This window comes from Staurois parvus, unplaced genomic scaffold (genome assembly GCF_062004578.1).
Source record: "Staurois parvus isolate SC_StPar_1 unplaced genomic scaffold, SC_StPar_1.0 ptg000154l, whole genome shotgun sequence".
Taxonomy (NCBI): Eukaryota; Metazoa; Chordata; class Amphibia; order Anura; family Ranidae; genus Staurois; species Staurois parvus.
In genome coordinates, this window is record NW_028317950.1 from 22,398,962 (window position 1) to 22,417,450 (window position 18,489).

At 43.7% G+C, this 18,489-nt stretch overlaps 1 protein-coding gene across 1 annotated transcript in view; it reads left to right on the forward strand.

Annotated features, from left to right (window-relative positions):
- ARL13B (ARF like GTPase 13B) overlaps positions 1 to 18,489 on the forward strand; it is a 32,968-nt gene that overhangs the window by 10,584 nt on the left and 3,895 nt on the right. Inside the window, exons 4-10 of the mRNA XM_089675232.1 lie at positions 175 to 424; positions 2,449 to 2,554; positions 4,609 to 4,811; positions 6,319 to 6,430; positions 7,979 to 8,198; positions 10,909 to 11,025; positions 11,668 to 11,736. Coding sequence (XP_089531358.1) covers positions 175 to 424; positions 2,449 to 2,554; positions 4,609 to 4,811; positions 6,319 to 6,430; positions 7,979 to 8,198; positions 10,909 to 11,025; positions 11,668 to 11,736 — 1,077 coding nt within the window. The remainder of the gene's footprint in view (positions 1 to 174; positions 425 to 2,448; positions 2,555 to 4,608; positions 4,812 to 6,318; positions 6,431 to 7,978; positions 8,199 to 10,908; positions 11,026 to 11,667; positions 11,737 to 18,489) is intronic.

Genomic DNA, 18,489 nt, shown 5'->3' on the forward strand with positions numbered 1-18,489 from the left:
TTATCAGTGTCTGTATGCACAGTATCAGGTTCATGGTTGGTGGGATGTTTGGGGCCCATGTGGGTCTCTTGTTTACAGGCTTTAGAAATCAATTTTACACCCATAGCTCAGACATTGTTTTCTGTTCTGTTTTATTAAATGACGTACCCCAAACCTTTGGCTCTTTTGTAACAGAATCTCCAGAAGATGTGGCTCCAACAGTAGGATTCTCCAAAGCAGACATTAAGCAGGGGAGGTTTGACATCACGATATTTGACCTGGGCGGTGGGAAGCAGATCCGAGGTATCTGGAAGAACTACTATGCCGAGTCCTATGGAGTGGTGTTTGTTATCGATTCCAGTGATGTGGATAGAATGGAGGAGACCAAGGAGACAGTTGCTGAAGTTCTGCGGCATCCCAGGATCGCTGGAAAGCCAGTTTTGGTGTAAGTACGGCCACAGGTTAAAGAAGCTGGCTACTGATGTTAAGGTTGTAGATGGATTCTGATGGGCAGAGTCACCTATTTATTTCATTTCAGGTACTTATATAGCGCCGTCAATTTACGCAGCACTTTACATATTTATTGTACATTCACATCAGTCCCTAACCCTCAAGGGGCGTACAATCTAAGGTCCCTAACTCACATTCATACATACAAATACTAGGGACAATTTAGACAGGAGCCAATTAACCTACCAGCATGTCTTTGGAGTGTGGGAGGAAATCGGAGTACCGGGAGGAAATCGGAGTACCCGGAGGAAACCCACGCAGTCACAGGGAGAACATGCAAACTCCAGGCAGGTGGTGCCGGGGTTGGGATTTGAACCAGCGACCCTAGTACTGCCAGGCGGAAGTGCTAACCATTTAGCCACTGTGCTGCCCTATTGGCTCCCACTGAGGTGATCTGACAGTTTCTGACTTTGCCCCCTTCCCGCTTGGAGGTTTAGATGTTCACACCTACCTCTGGGTGTTCCATCTCCTTGCATTATTCATGATACTGCATGTTAAAGAAAAAAAAATCCAGCGCCATTGGTGGGAATCTCTCATAGTGACCACAGCAGGTGTGCATACCTTAGAACCCAGCTCAGCGATCTCACCAACAAGGTCTTAGAGAGATGAAATTGTCACGTGGTTTTTTAACCACTTAAATACCCTTCCTGCCTAGGCCAAATTTCAGCTTTCAGCGCTGTCGCACTTTGAATGACAGTTGCACGGTCATGCAACATTGTAGCCATACGCAATTTTTATCATTTTTTTCACACAAATAGAGCTTTCTTTTGGTGGTATTTATTACCACTGAGTTTTTTATTTTTTGCTAAATAAAAAACACCTGAAACTTTTGAAAACAAACACACTTTTCTTCATTTCTGTTATAAAATTTTGCAAATAACATTTCTTCATAAATTTAGGTCAAAATGTATTCTGCTACATTTCTTTGGTGAAAACAATAATAATAATTGAATTTGTATTTTTTTTCAAATGTTTCTATTTTATTTTTTATTAAATTTTTTCTTTTTTTTACTATTTTATTTTTCATCACACTGTGACCAAAGCAATACAATCTTACCATAGTAACACTGAAATACTCTGGGCAAGTGATCAGGTTTTTTTTTTAACACGTTATGATTGCTAATACTAATGTATTTCATTGATATTTGCAATCATTGTTACTGAATGAAACTGATTCATTCAGTCTTTTGTTGTGATTAGCTGTGATTGGGCAAAGCTGATCACATGATACAGATGGGCTGTGATTGGCCCTGTCTGTATCATGTGGCTGCCTTGACCAGTCACAACTAACAACATAATTGTATATAATGGATGGCATGACAGGAAGCCATCCATTGTATACAATTGACTTGTGATCTGCTGTGATTGGTCAACGGGCCGATGTAGTGATATGTCATTGGCTGTGTCCTGGGGACACAGCCGGTAACAGATCGCACCGCCCCGCGGCTCGTTTTGACAGGATGTCATAATGGTGAATGTCCCGCCCGGCCGTCAATCTGCTATAGGCTGGGCGGGAAGGTGTTAATTTCCAGTATCTAGCAAATGCTGAGATATCCGTTTTGGAAGGAAAGAATCCTTAAAGATCCCACTATGCCCAAGCTATAACCAAAAAGTCAGCTTTGTCATTTAAAAATGGAAAATGTCACATTTGTTTTTGAGAAGTTTCTACCACTGGAGTCAAAACTAGTCCACCTCCCCTTTAATTACTCCTCTCCATCCTCTTCTGCTTTATACACTTCTAGTGTTCACATTTCATTGGCTAAAGGAATACTTTTATCATTAAAAAATGCCTGAAAAATGTGGCAACCAGTTTTTTTTCGGTAGCAAGAAAGAATGAATCATTACTGTGACCCAAAATGTTCTACTTTTATACCAAGAAATATTTTCAGCAGATGAACATAGTGGACCATAGAAGACCAATAACTATGTACACATATTTGTTTCCTCTTAACAATACAGCTTGGCAAATAAACAGGACCGCGAGGGGGCCATGGCTGAAGCTGATATCATCGAATATCTTTCGCTGGAGAAGCTGGTCAATGAACACAAGTGTCTATGTCAAATTGTGAGTAAGAGTCATCTCCTAGCTGTATATCTGTAGTGCTGTCTGCTCGATGATGGGCGGCATGTTTAGCTAAATTATTCCCTGCATGTAAATCCGGCCATGTATGTCAGAGGATGGTTGGATGTGGGATCACCATCCAGATGTCCAAAGGTATCTCTCAGTCCAGCTACAGGAACAAACATGAGCAAATGGATTTCTGAGAGTTCATGTTTATCTCTGGAGAAAGGACTAGAAAGGTGCATCCAGACACAAGGAATGGAAATGATAGTTTTGGGTAAATTTTTCTTTAACCCTTTGAGGAACAAGGGACGTATTTGTCCCATGTTTTCAATTGCGTGTATCGTCTGATTAAGAACTTAAAACTCTTTTTTTTTTTTTTTTTTGGGTTTGAGTCAAAATATTAGTTCTTATCAACAAACAACAAATGGATCTAGCTTTTTGCCAATTATTTCATGAAATGGCTTAGTTACAGCAACTGAATTGTACAAACTTTAAAAACAAAAAAATTGATTTTTTTGCCGTTCCAAAATCTTACGGTCCTCAAAGGGTTAACCCCTTCATGCCGACTGTATGCAAATATGTGGGCCGACTGGACTGGGCTTTTTTCCATGGGGCTGCTTATTTGTGTACCTGTCTTTGTGTTGGGAGCATGCTGCATGGCACGCTCCAAAGACAGAGACCTGGGTCTCACTGAAAGCCCTGGGTCCCGTTCTAACGATCGGGACCCGGAACTCCTGATTTCGAGTCACCTGATCACTGTGATAGCTTCCAATTGGCTATCACAGTGATCAGTCACTGTGAAACCCGTCCTTGTGTTTTCTCTCTCTGAATGGAGGAGAGAGATACATTGTATCTGTAAAACAAAAAAAAGTGTTTGTAAAATATATAAATAAAAATATTTAAAATGAAAAAAAAAAAAAAAAAGTACTTAGATCAATGTTTGATCTAGGTCAGTGCCAGTGTTAGTGTTTGGGTCAAGGTCAGTTTTTTTTTTTTGTTTCTTTTTATTAATCTTTAAATTAGTATCACTGTCAAAAAAAAAAAAAAAAAAACTAAAATGCGCACTATTGTTTCTGAGCCATACTCTGGGTACAAACAACAGCTAACATACACATATGTGGTATCGCTGAGATTGTCAGGAGCAGGAGAAATTATTTTGGCTTATTTGGTGGTGGGTTATGGTAGTAGCAAGACATATACAGCTAAATGGAAAACATTTTTTTTTTTACTATTTTTCTGGTATTAAGGTGGCTTCTTTCTTTTGTAGCACCCTATAAGGCCACCCTATCGTGCAGATTCTCAGGCTGGGGCTACATCTTGGCGTGAGCACGCACATGCAGCCTGAGATGTATACATTCAGAAGACCCACCTCTGCTCCTTCCCTGGAAACTGCCTTGGGATCGGCTGTCATTCACTACCCAGAAAGGCAGAGGAGAGCCTTCTCTATATCATCTTCTCAAGCTGATTGTGCATATCAGCATCCTGCTTTGCAATTAAAAATAAAAAAATAATTTAAACAAAGATGGTAATGCATGATTGGTAGTGCAACAGCTTATGGGACATGTAGTCCTGAATACTATGATTTGGTGGCTTGTCCAATGCTCCCCGGCCAGAAGTTACTAGTGTGTGACTTTAAACTGTTTGGACAATAGTTCCTTATGACTCAGTACTACATTTAATTATTTTTTGTAAAAATTGCAAGGCTTTAGTATTTCTGAAGGGTGGTACTGCTGACTTGTCCTCCTGTAAAAGCTAGTTCTCTGGCTGTCTGTCATCAATCCAGGGAACTAGTAAACCAATGTCTGGAAAATTTGTGAACAGCCAATCACTACAGTCATTATTGGTTATTCCACAATTAGGCTGGCATCAGGACTACTGGATCTCCTCATGCCTCAATGTACATTCACTCTGTACAGCGCATATCCTTCTGTTAGGGTCTGTTTTAAAAGTTTTACTATACTTTTAGAGTGGAACTTCCCATTTTTTTTTTTTGGCTTATGACGCTTTCTTTGCATCACATACACCTAAATGATAATCTTTTTATCACTTTTTAGGAACCGTGTTCAGCAGCCCTTGGCTACGGGAAGAAAATCGATAATCACATTAGGAAAGGACTGAACTGGTTATTAGGAGTCATAGCAAAGGACTTTGAAGCATTACACGAGCGCATTCAGAGAGAAACAGCAGAGCAGAAAGCCCAGGAGGAGCAAGATAAACAGAAGATTGCGGAGAGGGTGAAAAGACTGAGAGAGGAACGGTAATCGTGGAGTCCAGCTATAATCCCTTCCCAAGGAGAAACCCAACTACAACCTAAAAACACACAGCATCCTGACAAGCCTCTGAAAAAGGCCAGCCAGTCGCAACCTATTCAGACACACTTCCACAAAACCTATAGCCAATCATCACACATTCTTCCCATTCATAGTTACATAGTTAGTCTGGCTGAAAAAAGATAAAAGTCCATCCAGTTCAACCATAGAAAAAAAAGTTATAATCCTATACTCACAGTTGATCCAGAGGAAGGAAAAAAAAACCCAGCAAAGCATGATCCAATTTGCTCCTGCTGGGAAAAAAATTCCTTCCTGATCCCCCGAGAGGCAATCGGATATTTCCTGGATCAACTTTGCCTATAAATGTTAGTATCCAATTATATTCTGTGTATCTAAGAAAGAATCCAGGTCTTTTTTGAAGCAATCCACTGAGCTGACTAGAACCAACTCTTGAGGAAGTCTATTCCACATTTTCACCGTTCTCACTGTGAAGAAACCTTTCCGTGTTTGGAGATTACATTTCTTTTCCTCCAGACGTAAAGAGTGTTCCCTTGTCCTCTGATGACCTCAGGGTGAATCGCTCTACACTGAGTTCACTATATGAACCACTGATGTATTTATACATGTTGATCATATCCTCCCTTAATCTCCTCTTCTCAAGACAATAAATTCAGTTCCTCTAATCTTTCCTCATAGCTGATCTCCTCCATGCCTCTTATCAGTTTGGTTGCCCTTCTCTGTACTTTTTCCAGTTCCCCAATGTTCTTTTTGTGAATTGGTGCCCAAAACTGAACTGCATATTCCAGATGAGGTGTTACTAATGATTTGTACCGGGGTAATATGATATGTCTCTCTCTGGAGTCTATACCTCTTTTAATACAAGACAGGATTTTGCTCACTTTAAAAACCGCAGCTTGTCATTGCATGCCATTATTAAGCTTGTGATCTACCAGAACTCCCAGATCCTTCTCCACCATTCACAACACACCTCTACATGCTTACATGTCCTGCTAAGCCCATGGGCTTTTAATGAAAAGCTCCAAGTCTGTTTTTGTGGGCCAGATTGGGTGACAACCATGACAACACACTACAGCCCCAATTAAGCCTTCTTGGGCAATGTCTAGTTATACAATTTTAAAATGTGCGTCCTTTGGAGAGAAGCAAGGAACCTTTCATTAGGGGGGGCTTTTTTATTGGTTTTATTTTTTTCAGCATTATCATTTTTATCGTTTTGACATCACGTTTACTTTTCAAACTCCTATAAATAAGGTGTAAAATTGGGAAGTAATGAGCGATTATTTTTCCACTCTTTATAAATAAGCCACTGCATCAAGCACTGATTGACCTCTGATTGAACATGGAGCAGTTTGATTCTCATCCTCCAGTTATATTCTTGTTCCTGCAGCATGTTAGAATAGAGGGGTGGCTGAGGCAGAAAGCTAATTATTTTTACAACTGATTAATACAAGCTGTGTTTAATGCTGCTATTTTTAGAGAAGAGAGGGAGCGAGAAGAAGCGGAGCGGGAGGGACGAAAACTTGTGGAAGAAGACACATCTATTCCTATGGTCAACCCATTCCAACCCATTACTGCCGTTATCAAGGAGGTATTATCATTAAATCATCTATTTACAGTCTCAGCAAAATGATATGCTGTAAAGTTACACACAGACAGGACACAGTGATCTCAGGTCAATAATATGGCTTTCTAAAAAAAAGAAAAAAAAAAAAAAGAACTGAAGAAGCTTTTTGCCTTTCGGTCTTTTTTCTTCAATTGAATATTTGTACAGAGCCCTCTAAACAGATCAGTGGTGGAGACAAAGTGCTGGCTGATTCAGCTGTATGTGTTAATTTCAGTTTGAGCTGTTGAACTCTGTAATCAGCTGGCGTTTGTGATCCTCAAAGCATAGTGATGTTGGGGTATATTCAGTCAAATGGTTTTTCCTTCACTCCACCATCAAAGACACTCTCTTAACTGGACAGTGTTAAATGAAACTTGTGTGAGAAACAGGCAAGCTTTCATTACTGACCTCTCCTTCTAAAATTGCTACTTGCCTGGCTGTTCAAATATGAACATAGCATAACCCTCTATTGTGTGTACTTGTCTCAATTAAGAGCATAAAGTGTCATTCTATCTTCTGCCTCATTCCTCCACCAGGAGAAAGAGGGCCTCCAGCAGATTGACAACCTCAGCTCTGTTCCTGTGTGCTGTGTGAAGGGGAGGGGTGTCCCTTCCATCCAATCAGATCTCAGAACTCTCCTCACAGAGCTCTGCAGTGTGTAATTTCAACTCCCCCCCCCCCCCCCCTGTTTTCTGAACTCTCAGACAGTACTTTGAATGGGTGTAGAGAAGAGAAGGCTGCAGATAAGTAGGTATAACTTATGTAGGAGGAATTTGTTTAATTTCTGTTTATCACCTGAGCCCAATCACTTGGGTGTATATTAGGATTTACAACCACCTTAACTCACTACTTAACTCACAAACTTTGTTTCAGAAAGAGGTGAATTCCAGCAGCCCCTGTGTTTCCTTCTGAAAGACTATAATCAAACAGACCATGCTCCACAAATGTAGGGTCTGCTTTTTTTTTCACTGCGCCCCCCCCCCCCATGCCAAAAGACTACAGCAAAGGGTGACTTTGCCACCCTTTCTGTAAGATCCTGGGCATTGCTGAGTATCCAGAATATATCTAGAAGACATTACTGTTCTGTAATTCTTGGGTACTGCTGAGGATCACTCTGAAAGGATGAGAATGTCACACCCTGTAGTACAGACTCAATAAATGAAGTAACTATATTTCGTAACTATAATTACTAACCACCTTTCCAACTGGACGTTTTTCATCTTTCCACAATGTTTTGCCCGGGGTAGCACTGAAGAAATAGTGAATTTTGCTTAGTAATACAAGAACTGATTTAAGTTGCATGATATACATTGCCAATTGAATTTTTGAATTTATGATTAATCTACAAGACCAGTGAGAGCTGATGGATGATCATTATTTAGTGCATTTAGCTCCTTTTTCTCTGCTGAACTTCATAATATACAATATTTAGAAAGAATTACTCTTCCCTTATCTGACCTTCCAAATCCACAAGTTCTCTAGTGCTTGAACACTCCCAACTGGTTCACTCTCTTTTTCTGCTGCTTTTTTTAGAATGAAGAAAAAATCAGGAAAGAAAAAGAAAAAAAGAAACAAAAAATGCAGAATGGAAAAGTTGGAGCTGAAATCCCCCTCGAGTCGAAGACTGATGAGGAGGCAGAGTCAGACAGTGAGGGTGGTGACAGCAGCCCAACATCACAAGATGAATGTTTAATGGACTCGTACAAAGATGCTTTAAGCCAGAAGCTGGAGCAGGATGACAAGAGAGAGACAGGTATTCTCTTCGAAACAAGCTGCTTTTGTATGCAAAAATATTGTTCATTTATGTACTTTTTTTCTTGCTTGCCTCCATGTCTAGTGCCACCCGCCATTGTCCGGTATGGTCACAATCAGATGTCTGGAACTCGAAAGTACAATTTCCTATTTATTGATCACTGCCAGTGGCAGAGCAACATCTGCGTATTACTGTCTGATCTCTCTGCTTGTTCCCGTGATGCAGACAAACTGCACTAAAAGGAATACACTATATTGGCAAAAGTATTGGGACTCCCCTCCAAATCATTGGGTTCAGGTGTTCCAATCACCTCCATGGCCACAGGTGTATAAAATGCAGACATGAATGTATATATCAAATACAAAAAATGCAGCGCTTGAGTGTATAATACAGGGAATTCGCATGAATAGCAGATTAAATGTTCATATTTCAACATGCACCAGATTCCACATTCTTAAATTGTTAAAACAATCATCAGATGAGTAATGCAGATCTATCCGACTAATCAAGGTGCATATAGTGATGGTGATGCTAAAATCCTAAGTTCTGTGATGTATCCAAAGAAATCCGTGACTTCCGTGATAGGGGAATAACTGTATAATGCACTAACCAGATAGCGCAAGTACATGCGCATTGGAGTATAATGACCTACTCCTGGTCACAGCCAGATGGTCCTCAGCGTGAAGCCCTCAGGAACACCAGTGCACCACTCTTGCCGTCTCCTACCACCAGGGGGGGTGCGCCTCTTTACAGTAACACGAAATCACTTTATATCCTCTATCGCCAGGGTTGGTGTACTCTCTTATCAGGAGATCATCTCGGGCTCAGCAATAAGACCCAAAAGAAAGAAATCTTGATAGTGTAGTATTTTATTCAAAGGTAAAAAGTAAGTAATACACTTACATGGTAATGTCCAAAAAGCTGATGCATAGAATCCAAAAAGATGGCCGACAGTCAGATGCATGAAACCAGTGGATAATAAATGGTGTGAGAGGTGTCCTTATCCCTAACGCGTTTCGTGGCAATGGCACATTATCAAAGGGAATGTGACATTCCCTTTGATAATGTGCCATTGCCACGAAACGCGTTAGGGATAAGGACACCTCTCACACCATTTATTATCCACTGGTTTCATGCATCTGGCTGTCGGCCATCTTTTTGGATTCTATGCATCAGCTTTTTGGACATTACCATGTAAGTGTATTACTTACTTTTTACCTTTTGAATAAAATACTACACTATCAAGATTTCTTTCTTTTGGGTCTTATTGCTGAGCCCCTGAGATGATCTCCTGATAAGAGAGTACACCAACCCTGGCGATAGAGGATATAAAGTGATTTCGTGTTACTGTAAAGAGGCGCACCCCCCCTGGTGGTAGGAGACGGCAAGAGTGGTGCACTGGTGTTCCTGAGGGCTTCACGCTGAGGACCATCTGGCTGTGACCAGGAGTAGGTCATTATACTCCAATGCGCATGTACTTGCGCTATCTGGTTAGTGCATTATACAGTTATTCCCCTATCACGGAAGTCACGGATTTCTTTGGATACATCACAGAACTTAGGATTTTAGCATCACCATCACTATATGCACCTTGATTAGTCGGATAGATCTGCATTACTCATCTGATGATTGTTTTAAGAATGTGGAATCTGGTGCATGTTGAAATATGAACATTTAATCTGCTATTCATGCGAATTCCCTGTATTATACACTCAAGCGCTGCATTTTTTGTATTTGACTTTTGATGAAGGGGGTATACGAGGTTTACCTATATGCTAGCAGCTTGAATCCCATCATATCCAGCGCTCGTCCCTCTCTTCATATTATGAATGTATATATGACTGCGACAGCAAGTCCAGTATGGCGCGGCAAGTTGGTAAAGCCACGTGGGGGAGCCAGTCATATATACATTCATCTCTGCATGGAGTGTGAGGCCAGCAGATCGGGATTCATCGGAACCAGTGACTGCTCTTGGAGTGGTGAGCCTAGACAATTGGACCTGGTTGTGTTTATATTGGGATTTATCCCCTGGATGACGACTTCTCGGTTGAGCACTACACACCTGGTGACTCTCTTGACTTACAAGCAGCAAGAGGCTGTGCTCCACTATCATTCCCTTCCATAGGTCACTGTTATCTGTAGCTGCTGTTTATCAGTGTTGGAATCACTGCCAAGTTTACAGTGACATTTCATCTGCAGCTGTCAGTGATATCACCATTATCTTGTACATGCTCTGACTGCCAGTGGAGACGGTCCACACAGGACTATATGTGTCAGCACTGAGCTTATACATCTTACGTGGACTGCCATGTTACTATTTTTCAGATCGCACACGCTGATATATGATCTTCCTGTGTGCTTTAAGGGGCTCCTTTTACTTTTTTGTATTTGCTTATCTAATTGCAGCATTGCTGCACTTGACATTGCAATCAGCCACAATTCATGAGGCCTTGTGTCTTTCTAGCCCAAATTCCATGTCATGCATAATCCAGTGTGTATGGGGGGTATATCTGAGTGCCCGGGCGGGTGTTTTTAAGATATGGCAACGTTGTCGTGTTTTGATCACTTGATTATGTTCAATAAAGATTTTTCAAGCCGCAGATTGTTCTCTTTGGGCTTCTTTTTTTTTTGGGCCTTTCACCCACAGATTGGCGCTTTTGAGTGAACTGACCCTTTTTAACATGGTTTTTTGTTTTTGTTTTTTTTTTAGATAATGCCAAAAAGAAGTTGAAGAAACTAAAGTTAAAAAGAAATAACAGAATAGAGCCTCTTGGCCCCCAAGAGGCAGAGACAAAGAGTCCAGCTACACCTCCCCCACAGTTACCTGGTAAGTAGAGGCTTGAGTTGCTCAAAAGATGCTTTGAACTGAAAGCAGTCCATTTTATACTGGACCCTGCAGAAGAAATATGTTACTGAACCTTATTCTCCATCCAATACAGAACACACAGGCGAAACCTCTGAACATGTTTTGAGACCTAGCATGGAGAAAAATTAGCACTTATTAAAATGATTTCAATTAATCCATTTGCTCATGAATGGAGCGCCTCCTAAAAATTGCCGTAATATTGACATCTTCTTTTTTCTGTAGTACAGAAATCTCTGGAAATTGCATCTATTTATTACTCTGTTTTATTAGTTTGTATGTAAATTGTGTAATATTGTACCATATACCAGTATTTATGCCTGTAAATAGTTTTTAAACTGGGAGATGAAATTTTGAACCATAAAATGATTGCTATCACTTATAATTGCTTGAAATGTTATAGATTGCATGTGGTATAATTTTAAAGGTAGAAGGTATTTTTGCTTTCATCCAAAAGCAGGCCGCTGTATCAGACCAGTGGAGCCGGGGTCTGCTTTTGTGTTTAAACGTGAAAAACCCCTTTAAAGTGTTCACTTTCCACAAGGATCACCTTTTGGTGCCTTGATTTGTTATATTGAGCAAAATTGTGTTTTGTTTTCCCTGTAGTTGGCTGGGGAACCCCAAAAGTTACTAGACTTCCAAAACTTGAGCCTCTGGGAGAGACCCATCATAATGGTAATTGTACAAAGCTTTCGCCTTCAGCTTCTTCGCATGCAAAACCATTTTCTTTGGTATTAACAGCACTGTCTCATTATTAACACCTGGCTCATGCATGGCTCTTTTCATATGGAAATTGGGTATAAAGAGTGGGGTTTGTGTCATCTCTGATCCATGGCAAACATAAATTCCAGAGGACCTTTTTTCAGTCCAGCCCAAACTAAACTGTTTACTTAATTTTGAGTGGTGTAGAGAAATTAGAACTCTTGTTAGGTATGAATTGATAATCAGCATGGAAGCCAGCACACTAGACTTTAAGAGTTCATAAAAAGCTTACTGGAGTCCAGTGTAAGAAGAAAAGACACCAATGTTTGCAGCACGGCGGCTCATTGTATCAAAGTGACAGATAAAGATGGACTTGACCATCTCGGTTTGTCTCCTTGACAAAGAGGACGACTGTGCCCTGGAAATGTCACTGTTCTTTCTTCTTCAGACATGGAGCTTCAGTAAACCTCATCTGGATTTTTCAAGTCTGGTGTGCTGGCTTTCCTTTCCGATTGGATTTACACAGCACCACTGTTTAGCTGTGCACCCACCCTCCTTGAAGGATTTCGAGAAAGTTTGTGGTATGCAATTACTTGACAGAGGTTCTATAATTATCCCACTTCAATTAACAAAAAATGATTTTGCTGTAGGCTGTGTCCCCATTGGAGAGATTGGGATTTTAGATTTAGGGCTCATGTACACTGCAGCTGATAAACTCACGTTTTAGGAGCTTTTGTTCGTTTTTTTTTTCAGCAGCCCCTGAACTCACCCTATGGCTTTCATATGTGTCCATGTACACTATGTTGTTTACAGGCAGTTGAGTTTACAGTCATTTTTTTGAACGCAATAAACTTGCGTTCTGGAGTAGATTTTATCAGCGTTTCAAACTCCAAGCGCTTGTAAACGCAGCTAACCGCGTTTATAAGCGTTTGCGTTTAGAACTGTTTTTTAACTGTTCCATTTCTAGATGCTGTCCAGATCCTTTTTTCATCATATGGACAAAACACTGAGCACAGGATGTTCCTACCGAGCTTGTCACACATTGTAATGACCAGTTCACACCTCAGACCTCTCCCACCCTTGGAAAAAAAAGATATGTTAATGACCATTCACACCTCAAATTCCTCAGGAAGACCCCCTGCCAGGTGGACTTAATGACTCATTCCACCAGACACCTTTTCCACACTTGGAAACAAAATAAATGTTAATGAACAACTTACACCTAAGCTAATCTCAACACATACTGCTCTCTCAGCTTCTACTCTCTATTTATCTGAAACAGTCTGAAATAGTTAATAATTTACCACTTTCCAGTGCATTCTGGGCATTTGGGTGGTTCTCCTGTGCTTATCTTTAAAAAACTCTCCTAAATGCAAACGCACATAAACGTGGTATGCAAACATCAAAACTGACATTTTTTAACCTGCGTTTACCTGCTATCAATTTCCAGTGTTCAAACGTGAGTTTATGAGCTTCAGTGTACATGAACCCTTAGCATGACTTCCAACCCCTCTGATGGACCTGACACTAGGAAAGGAAGTGATGGGTAATCCTACAAATGAGGACATATATAGCAGAGAAAAACCTAGTTCTAATGTCTACCTGCAATTAAACAAAAATAGCCTGGGCTGGGGTTGAGATGCAGTGAAGTGATGCTGATGGTATGTATAGGTCTTGTTGCCATGATCCCTGTTGCCATGATCCCTGTTGATCAAAGTTTCATCTGTGGATTTAAAGAGCACCTCCAGCACAACTACCCATGACACACTGTTCACTGCATCTGTGCCTGCAACGTTATTGCCAGCACCGCTAGTGTCCCTTCCATATGTCAGACTACCATACTATTATCCCTAAAGGGTAACTCCACTTTTTTCAGAAAAAATAATAAAGCATATACAATTGCTACACAAACCATATTGCAAATGCAAATGTTATTAAAATTACCTTTCCTTTTTTTAATCCCCAGTGCTCTGATTTTCTGTAAAATTCAATGCAGTATGACAACCTGGAGGTATTCTGTATAGAATTGGTGTACAGAACACCCCCAGAAATTTAATTTTCCATGTGATTGGCTCACTGATTTTCCCAGAAGTCTGGACCAAGATATAAGTCAGATTTTAGGCATTCTCTTCAACAAAAATTTTATTTTTGGTGAGATACTCCTAAAGGGTTAACCACTTATACAGGGATACAGACCCTGAAACTTTCCTCATTAGAATACTGCAGGTGCATCAACTGATTATTAATGAAATAGTCACTCCCATTCAGATTCTCACAATGAAACAGATTTTTCTGCAGAGCAGAAGCCAGTAGGAATCTGCAACAAAGTTTGTTAAAAATCCTTGCAATGTGTGTAGATCACCCAGAGGGGATTGTTGTGTTTTTTGATTGTTTTTTTTTTTAACAAAAATGGAGGTGCTCTTTAAAGTAAATATCACTTAAAAAAACGCAGTTATTTACCTGTTAACTGTATTTCCAGGAATCTTCTAGGACAGCTCACTTGAGAGATAGGGCTCCTCCCAGGAAACACCCGCTCCACCTTTTTTTCCCTTTATAGGCATCCTCTCTCCCATTGGCCCCCAGTATAAGAATATGACCGAAGGCCTAGGAGAAAACAAAGAAGAAAACCGGTAATAAAGACATCCCCCATAGGTTTGCAACATACCTGCACATAATTGTGTGATCAAACAGTAATCGGGGGGGAGTTACGCTGTCCTAGAAGATTCCTGGAAATACAGTTAACAGGTAAATAACTGCGTTTTCCCGAGTCATCTTCTAGGACAGCTCACTTGAGAGGAGTAGAATAGAAATACGTACAGTAGGGCGGGCACCCTGCTTGTAGGACCTTCCTGCCAAATGCCTGGTCCTTGCTGCCGATCAGATCCAGCCTGTAATGCTTAGTGAAGGTGGCGAAACTGGACCACGTTGCGGCTCTGCAGATCTGTCCGGGGGAGGCCCCCCCTTTTTCCGCCCAGGAGGCCGCAGTGGCCCTCGTGGAGTGGGCCTTTAGGCCGGGCGGTGGTGACAGGCCTGCCGACTTGTAACCTTCCGAAACTGCCTCCCTGATCCATCTGGCGATGGTGCCCTTGGAGGCACCGTCCCCCTTCCTTGGCCCCTGGAATAGGACGAAAAGCCGGGACGAGTGTCTCCATGTCTTTGTGCGTTCGATGTACGTGATCAAACACCGTCTTACGTCTAACCTGCTACAGTCCTCCGCGCTGCCCGGATCGGCCTCCAGGGAAGGTATTACTATTTCCTGAGATCTATGGAAGTGTGACGCGACCTTAGGTAGGAAGGCCGCGTCCGTGCGGAGGATGATTCTATCCAATAAGATGGTGCAGTACGGCTCGATCACTGAAAGGGCATGCAACTCGCTGACCCTGCGGGCAGAAACTAGTGCCGTGAGGAGGATGGTTTTAAGAGTCAAAGATCTGAGCGAACACTCCTCCAGCGGTTCGAAAGGCCCCCGCTGAAAGCTCTTCAGGACTGTGCCCAGGTCCCATGTTGGAAGTTTTGGCAAGGACGGGGCACGGCGCCTGGAGATAGCCTTCAGGAATCTGATTACTAATGGGTCTGCCGCCAACCTCAGCTCGAGAAAGTTCGACAGAGCCGCTACCTGTACTTTGAGGGTATTGGCGGCCAGATTCTTATCCGCCCCGGCTTGAAGGAATTCAAGAACTGTATGCAAAATGGGCGTGCCCGGTGCTTCGTTTCTGACCTTCCAGGCGGAAAACTTCTTCCAGACCTTGTCGTACAAGGCGTTCGTCGACCTCTTCCGGCCATCCAAGAGGGTGGCGACCACTCTTGCCGAGAGCCCCTTTTCTGCTAGCCTGTCCCGCTCAGAAGCCACGCCGCTAAGGACAGCCTTTCTGGATGAGGATGCATCACCCTCCCCTGGGTGAGTAAATCGCGTGTGGGTGGCATCATCCAAGGGTCTGCTAAACTGAGCTCCTTCAACCGGGAGAACCAAGATCTCTTGGGCCAGAATGGCGCGATCAGAATAACTTTGGCTTGAGACAACTGGATCTTCTGTATCACCTTCGGCAGTAGTCTGAATGGAGGGAAGGCATAAAGGAGGTCTCCTTCCCACTGCTGGGCTAGCGCATCTATCCCCTCGCTTTTGGGGTCCTTCTGCAGGCAGAAGTACCTTTCCCGCTTTGTGTTCTGGCCGTTGCCAAATAGATCGATAGAGGGGGAGCCCCACCTGGCGCAAATCTGATCGAACGCTGACTGGCTGAGGCACCATTCTGTCTGGATGACCTCTCTTCGGCTCAGCTGATCCGCCAACTGGTTCAGGTCCCCTTTCAGATGTACTGCCGTGATGAACTCCAGGTTTTCCTCCGCCCAGCTCAGGAGGGATCCGGCCAACTCCATCAGCCTTGGGGACCTTGTGCCTCCCTGCCTGTTCAAATACGCCACTGTAGTGGTATTGTCGGAGAGAATCTGGACACCTCTCCCCCTTATCTTTTCCTGAAAGGTCGTAAGCGCCTTGAAAACTGCCAACAGCTCCCTGTAATTTGACGACCTGTTGGAGTCTACTGCACCCCACGTGCCCTGGGCCAGGCCGTCTTCCATATGGGTGCCCCAACCAGTCATGCTTGCATCCGTGGTGATCCGCACTGGGCTGGCCAGCCTCCAACTTCTTCCTCGTTCCAAGGTGAGGATGCTTCCCCACCACCTTAGCGATTCCTTCACTTCGTGCGTGATGCGGATCCTGGAACTCAGACCTGCTCGGCTGCCGTCCCAGTGGGAAAGGGTGTGATTTTGCAGAACCCTGGAGTGAAGTTGCGCCCATTGCACCCCTGGTATTGCCGCTGTCATCCGCCCGATTATTCTCATCGCGGTCCTGACCGTGCAGGTCGACATCCTCCGGATGGCCCTTGTGTCCTGCCGCAGGTTGAGGGCTTTTTCTGATGTTAGGTACGATCGGGCCTGTGCGGAGTCCAGGACGTACCCCAAGTACGTAATCCTCTTGGAGGGGGTTAGCTGTGACTTCTCCTTGTTGATAAGCCACCCCAAACTTTCCAGAAAAGATATCGTACGTTCGATGTGCGATCTCAGGCCTCCTTCTGTGTCCGCAAATAAAAGCAGGTCGTCCAAATAGGGGATGATGTTTATCCCTTCCAGTCTCAAAACTCTTAAAGGCTCCGCTAAAATCTTGGTGAATATCCTCGGGGCCGACGACAGGCCGAAGGGGAGTGTGTTGAACTGAAATAGCACCGGACCCTTTTCTCCTTCCAGCGCAAACCTCAGGAATCTCCTGGAATCTTCTCTTATCGGGACATGCAGGTATGCGTCTTGCAGATCTATCGAGGCCATGAACACCCCAGGTGAAAGGAGTTCCTTCACCGTGTATATGGATTCCATACGGAATTTGCTGGGCCTCACGAACTCGTTCACCTTCCGCAGATTCAATATCATCCTGTAAGTACCTGACGGTTTTTTCCTTAGAAAGAAATGGGAGAAGAATCCACTTCCCCTTTCCTCTTCTCTCAACTGGCAGATAACGTTCTGACTGAGCATATCTTGTAGGAGGTCCATCAGCGCATCCGCCATGGCCCTGTCCTTTGGCAGGGGTGTTGCAAAGAATCTCTGAGGGGGGGCCCTTGTGAACTCTATTCTGTACCCCCTGTGGATGGCCTCCAGAATGTAGGTGTTCTGGGTTATCCTTAGCCATTGTGCGTGGAAGCGCCCCAGCCTCGCTCCCACCTGGCCTCTCCAGTCACTTCGGCTGGGTTTTGGGTCTATTCTGGCTGGGGTTGAAAAGGAAACCTCCCCTGCCTCTCGGCTCGTTCCTGCCTCTTCTCGCGCCCCAGCCTGGGCGCTGGGTTTGGAACCTAGCTTCCCTCGACGCGTATCGCCTGGATGGGCGAAACCCCTTCCGTCCAACCTGCCTGCTGGGGACCGGGAAGCTTTTTCCTGTCGGCCGACCTTTCCAGGACTGAATTCAGCTCCGGGCCGAAAAGGAGTTTTCCTTCAAACGGCAGGCCACAGAGTTTAGACTTGGAGGCCAGATCCCCCTGCCAAGATTTCAGCCAGATAGCCCTCCTTGCCGTGTTTATGAGCGCTGTAGATCTAGCAGAGAGTCTGATGGTCTCTGCTGATGCGTCCGCGATGAAGGCTACCGCTTTCTCCAGCACCGGAAGGGACTTCAGAATCTCTTCCCCCGGGGTGCCTTGTTCCAGATGCGAACGGAGCTGCCCCAACCACACATCCAGGGTTCTGAACACACAGGTCGTTGCCACTGCAGGTTTAAAATTCACTGCGGACGCTTCCCATGCCCTCTTCAGGAAGGCATCCGCTTTCCGATCCATCGGGTCTTTTAGGGACCCACCGTCTTCGAAGGACAGGTCCGTGTCCTTCGAGATCCTCGAGAGAGGGGCGTCTGGCTTTGGGCAAGTCTCCCAAACCGAGGCATCTTCCTCCTTAAAGGGGAAACGTCTCTTGAGGTTCTTAGGAAGGAAAGCCTTCTTCTCTGGCTCTTCCCATTCTCTCCTGATCGTGGACCATAGGGCAGGGTGTACTGGGAATGTACGGCTGCCTGTAGCCCTGCGTACAGTTGGTCGTGGAGAGAGAGGTCCTGCTGTTCCTCCTCCAGATCCAGGGTCTCATAGATCACCTTTAACAGGTCCTCCGTGTCTTCCACCTGAAAAAGGAACCTGTCTGCCTTTGGGCCCTGAGCCTCAATCTCACCCTCCTCCGAGTCTGAGGTGTCCGACTGTTCGG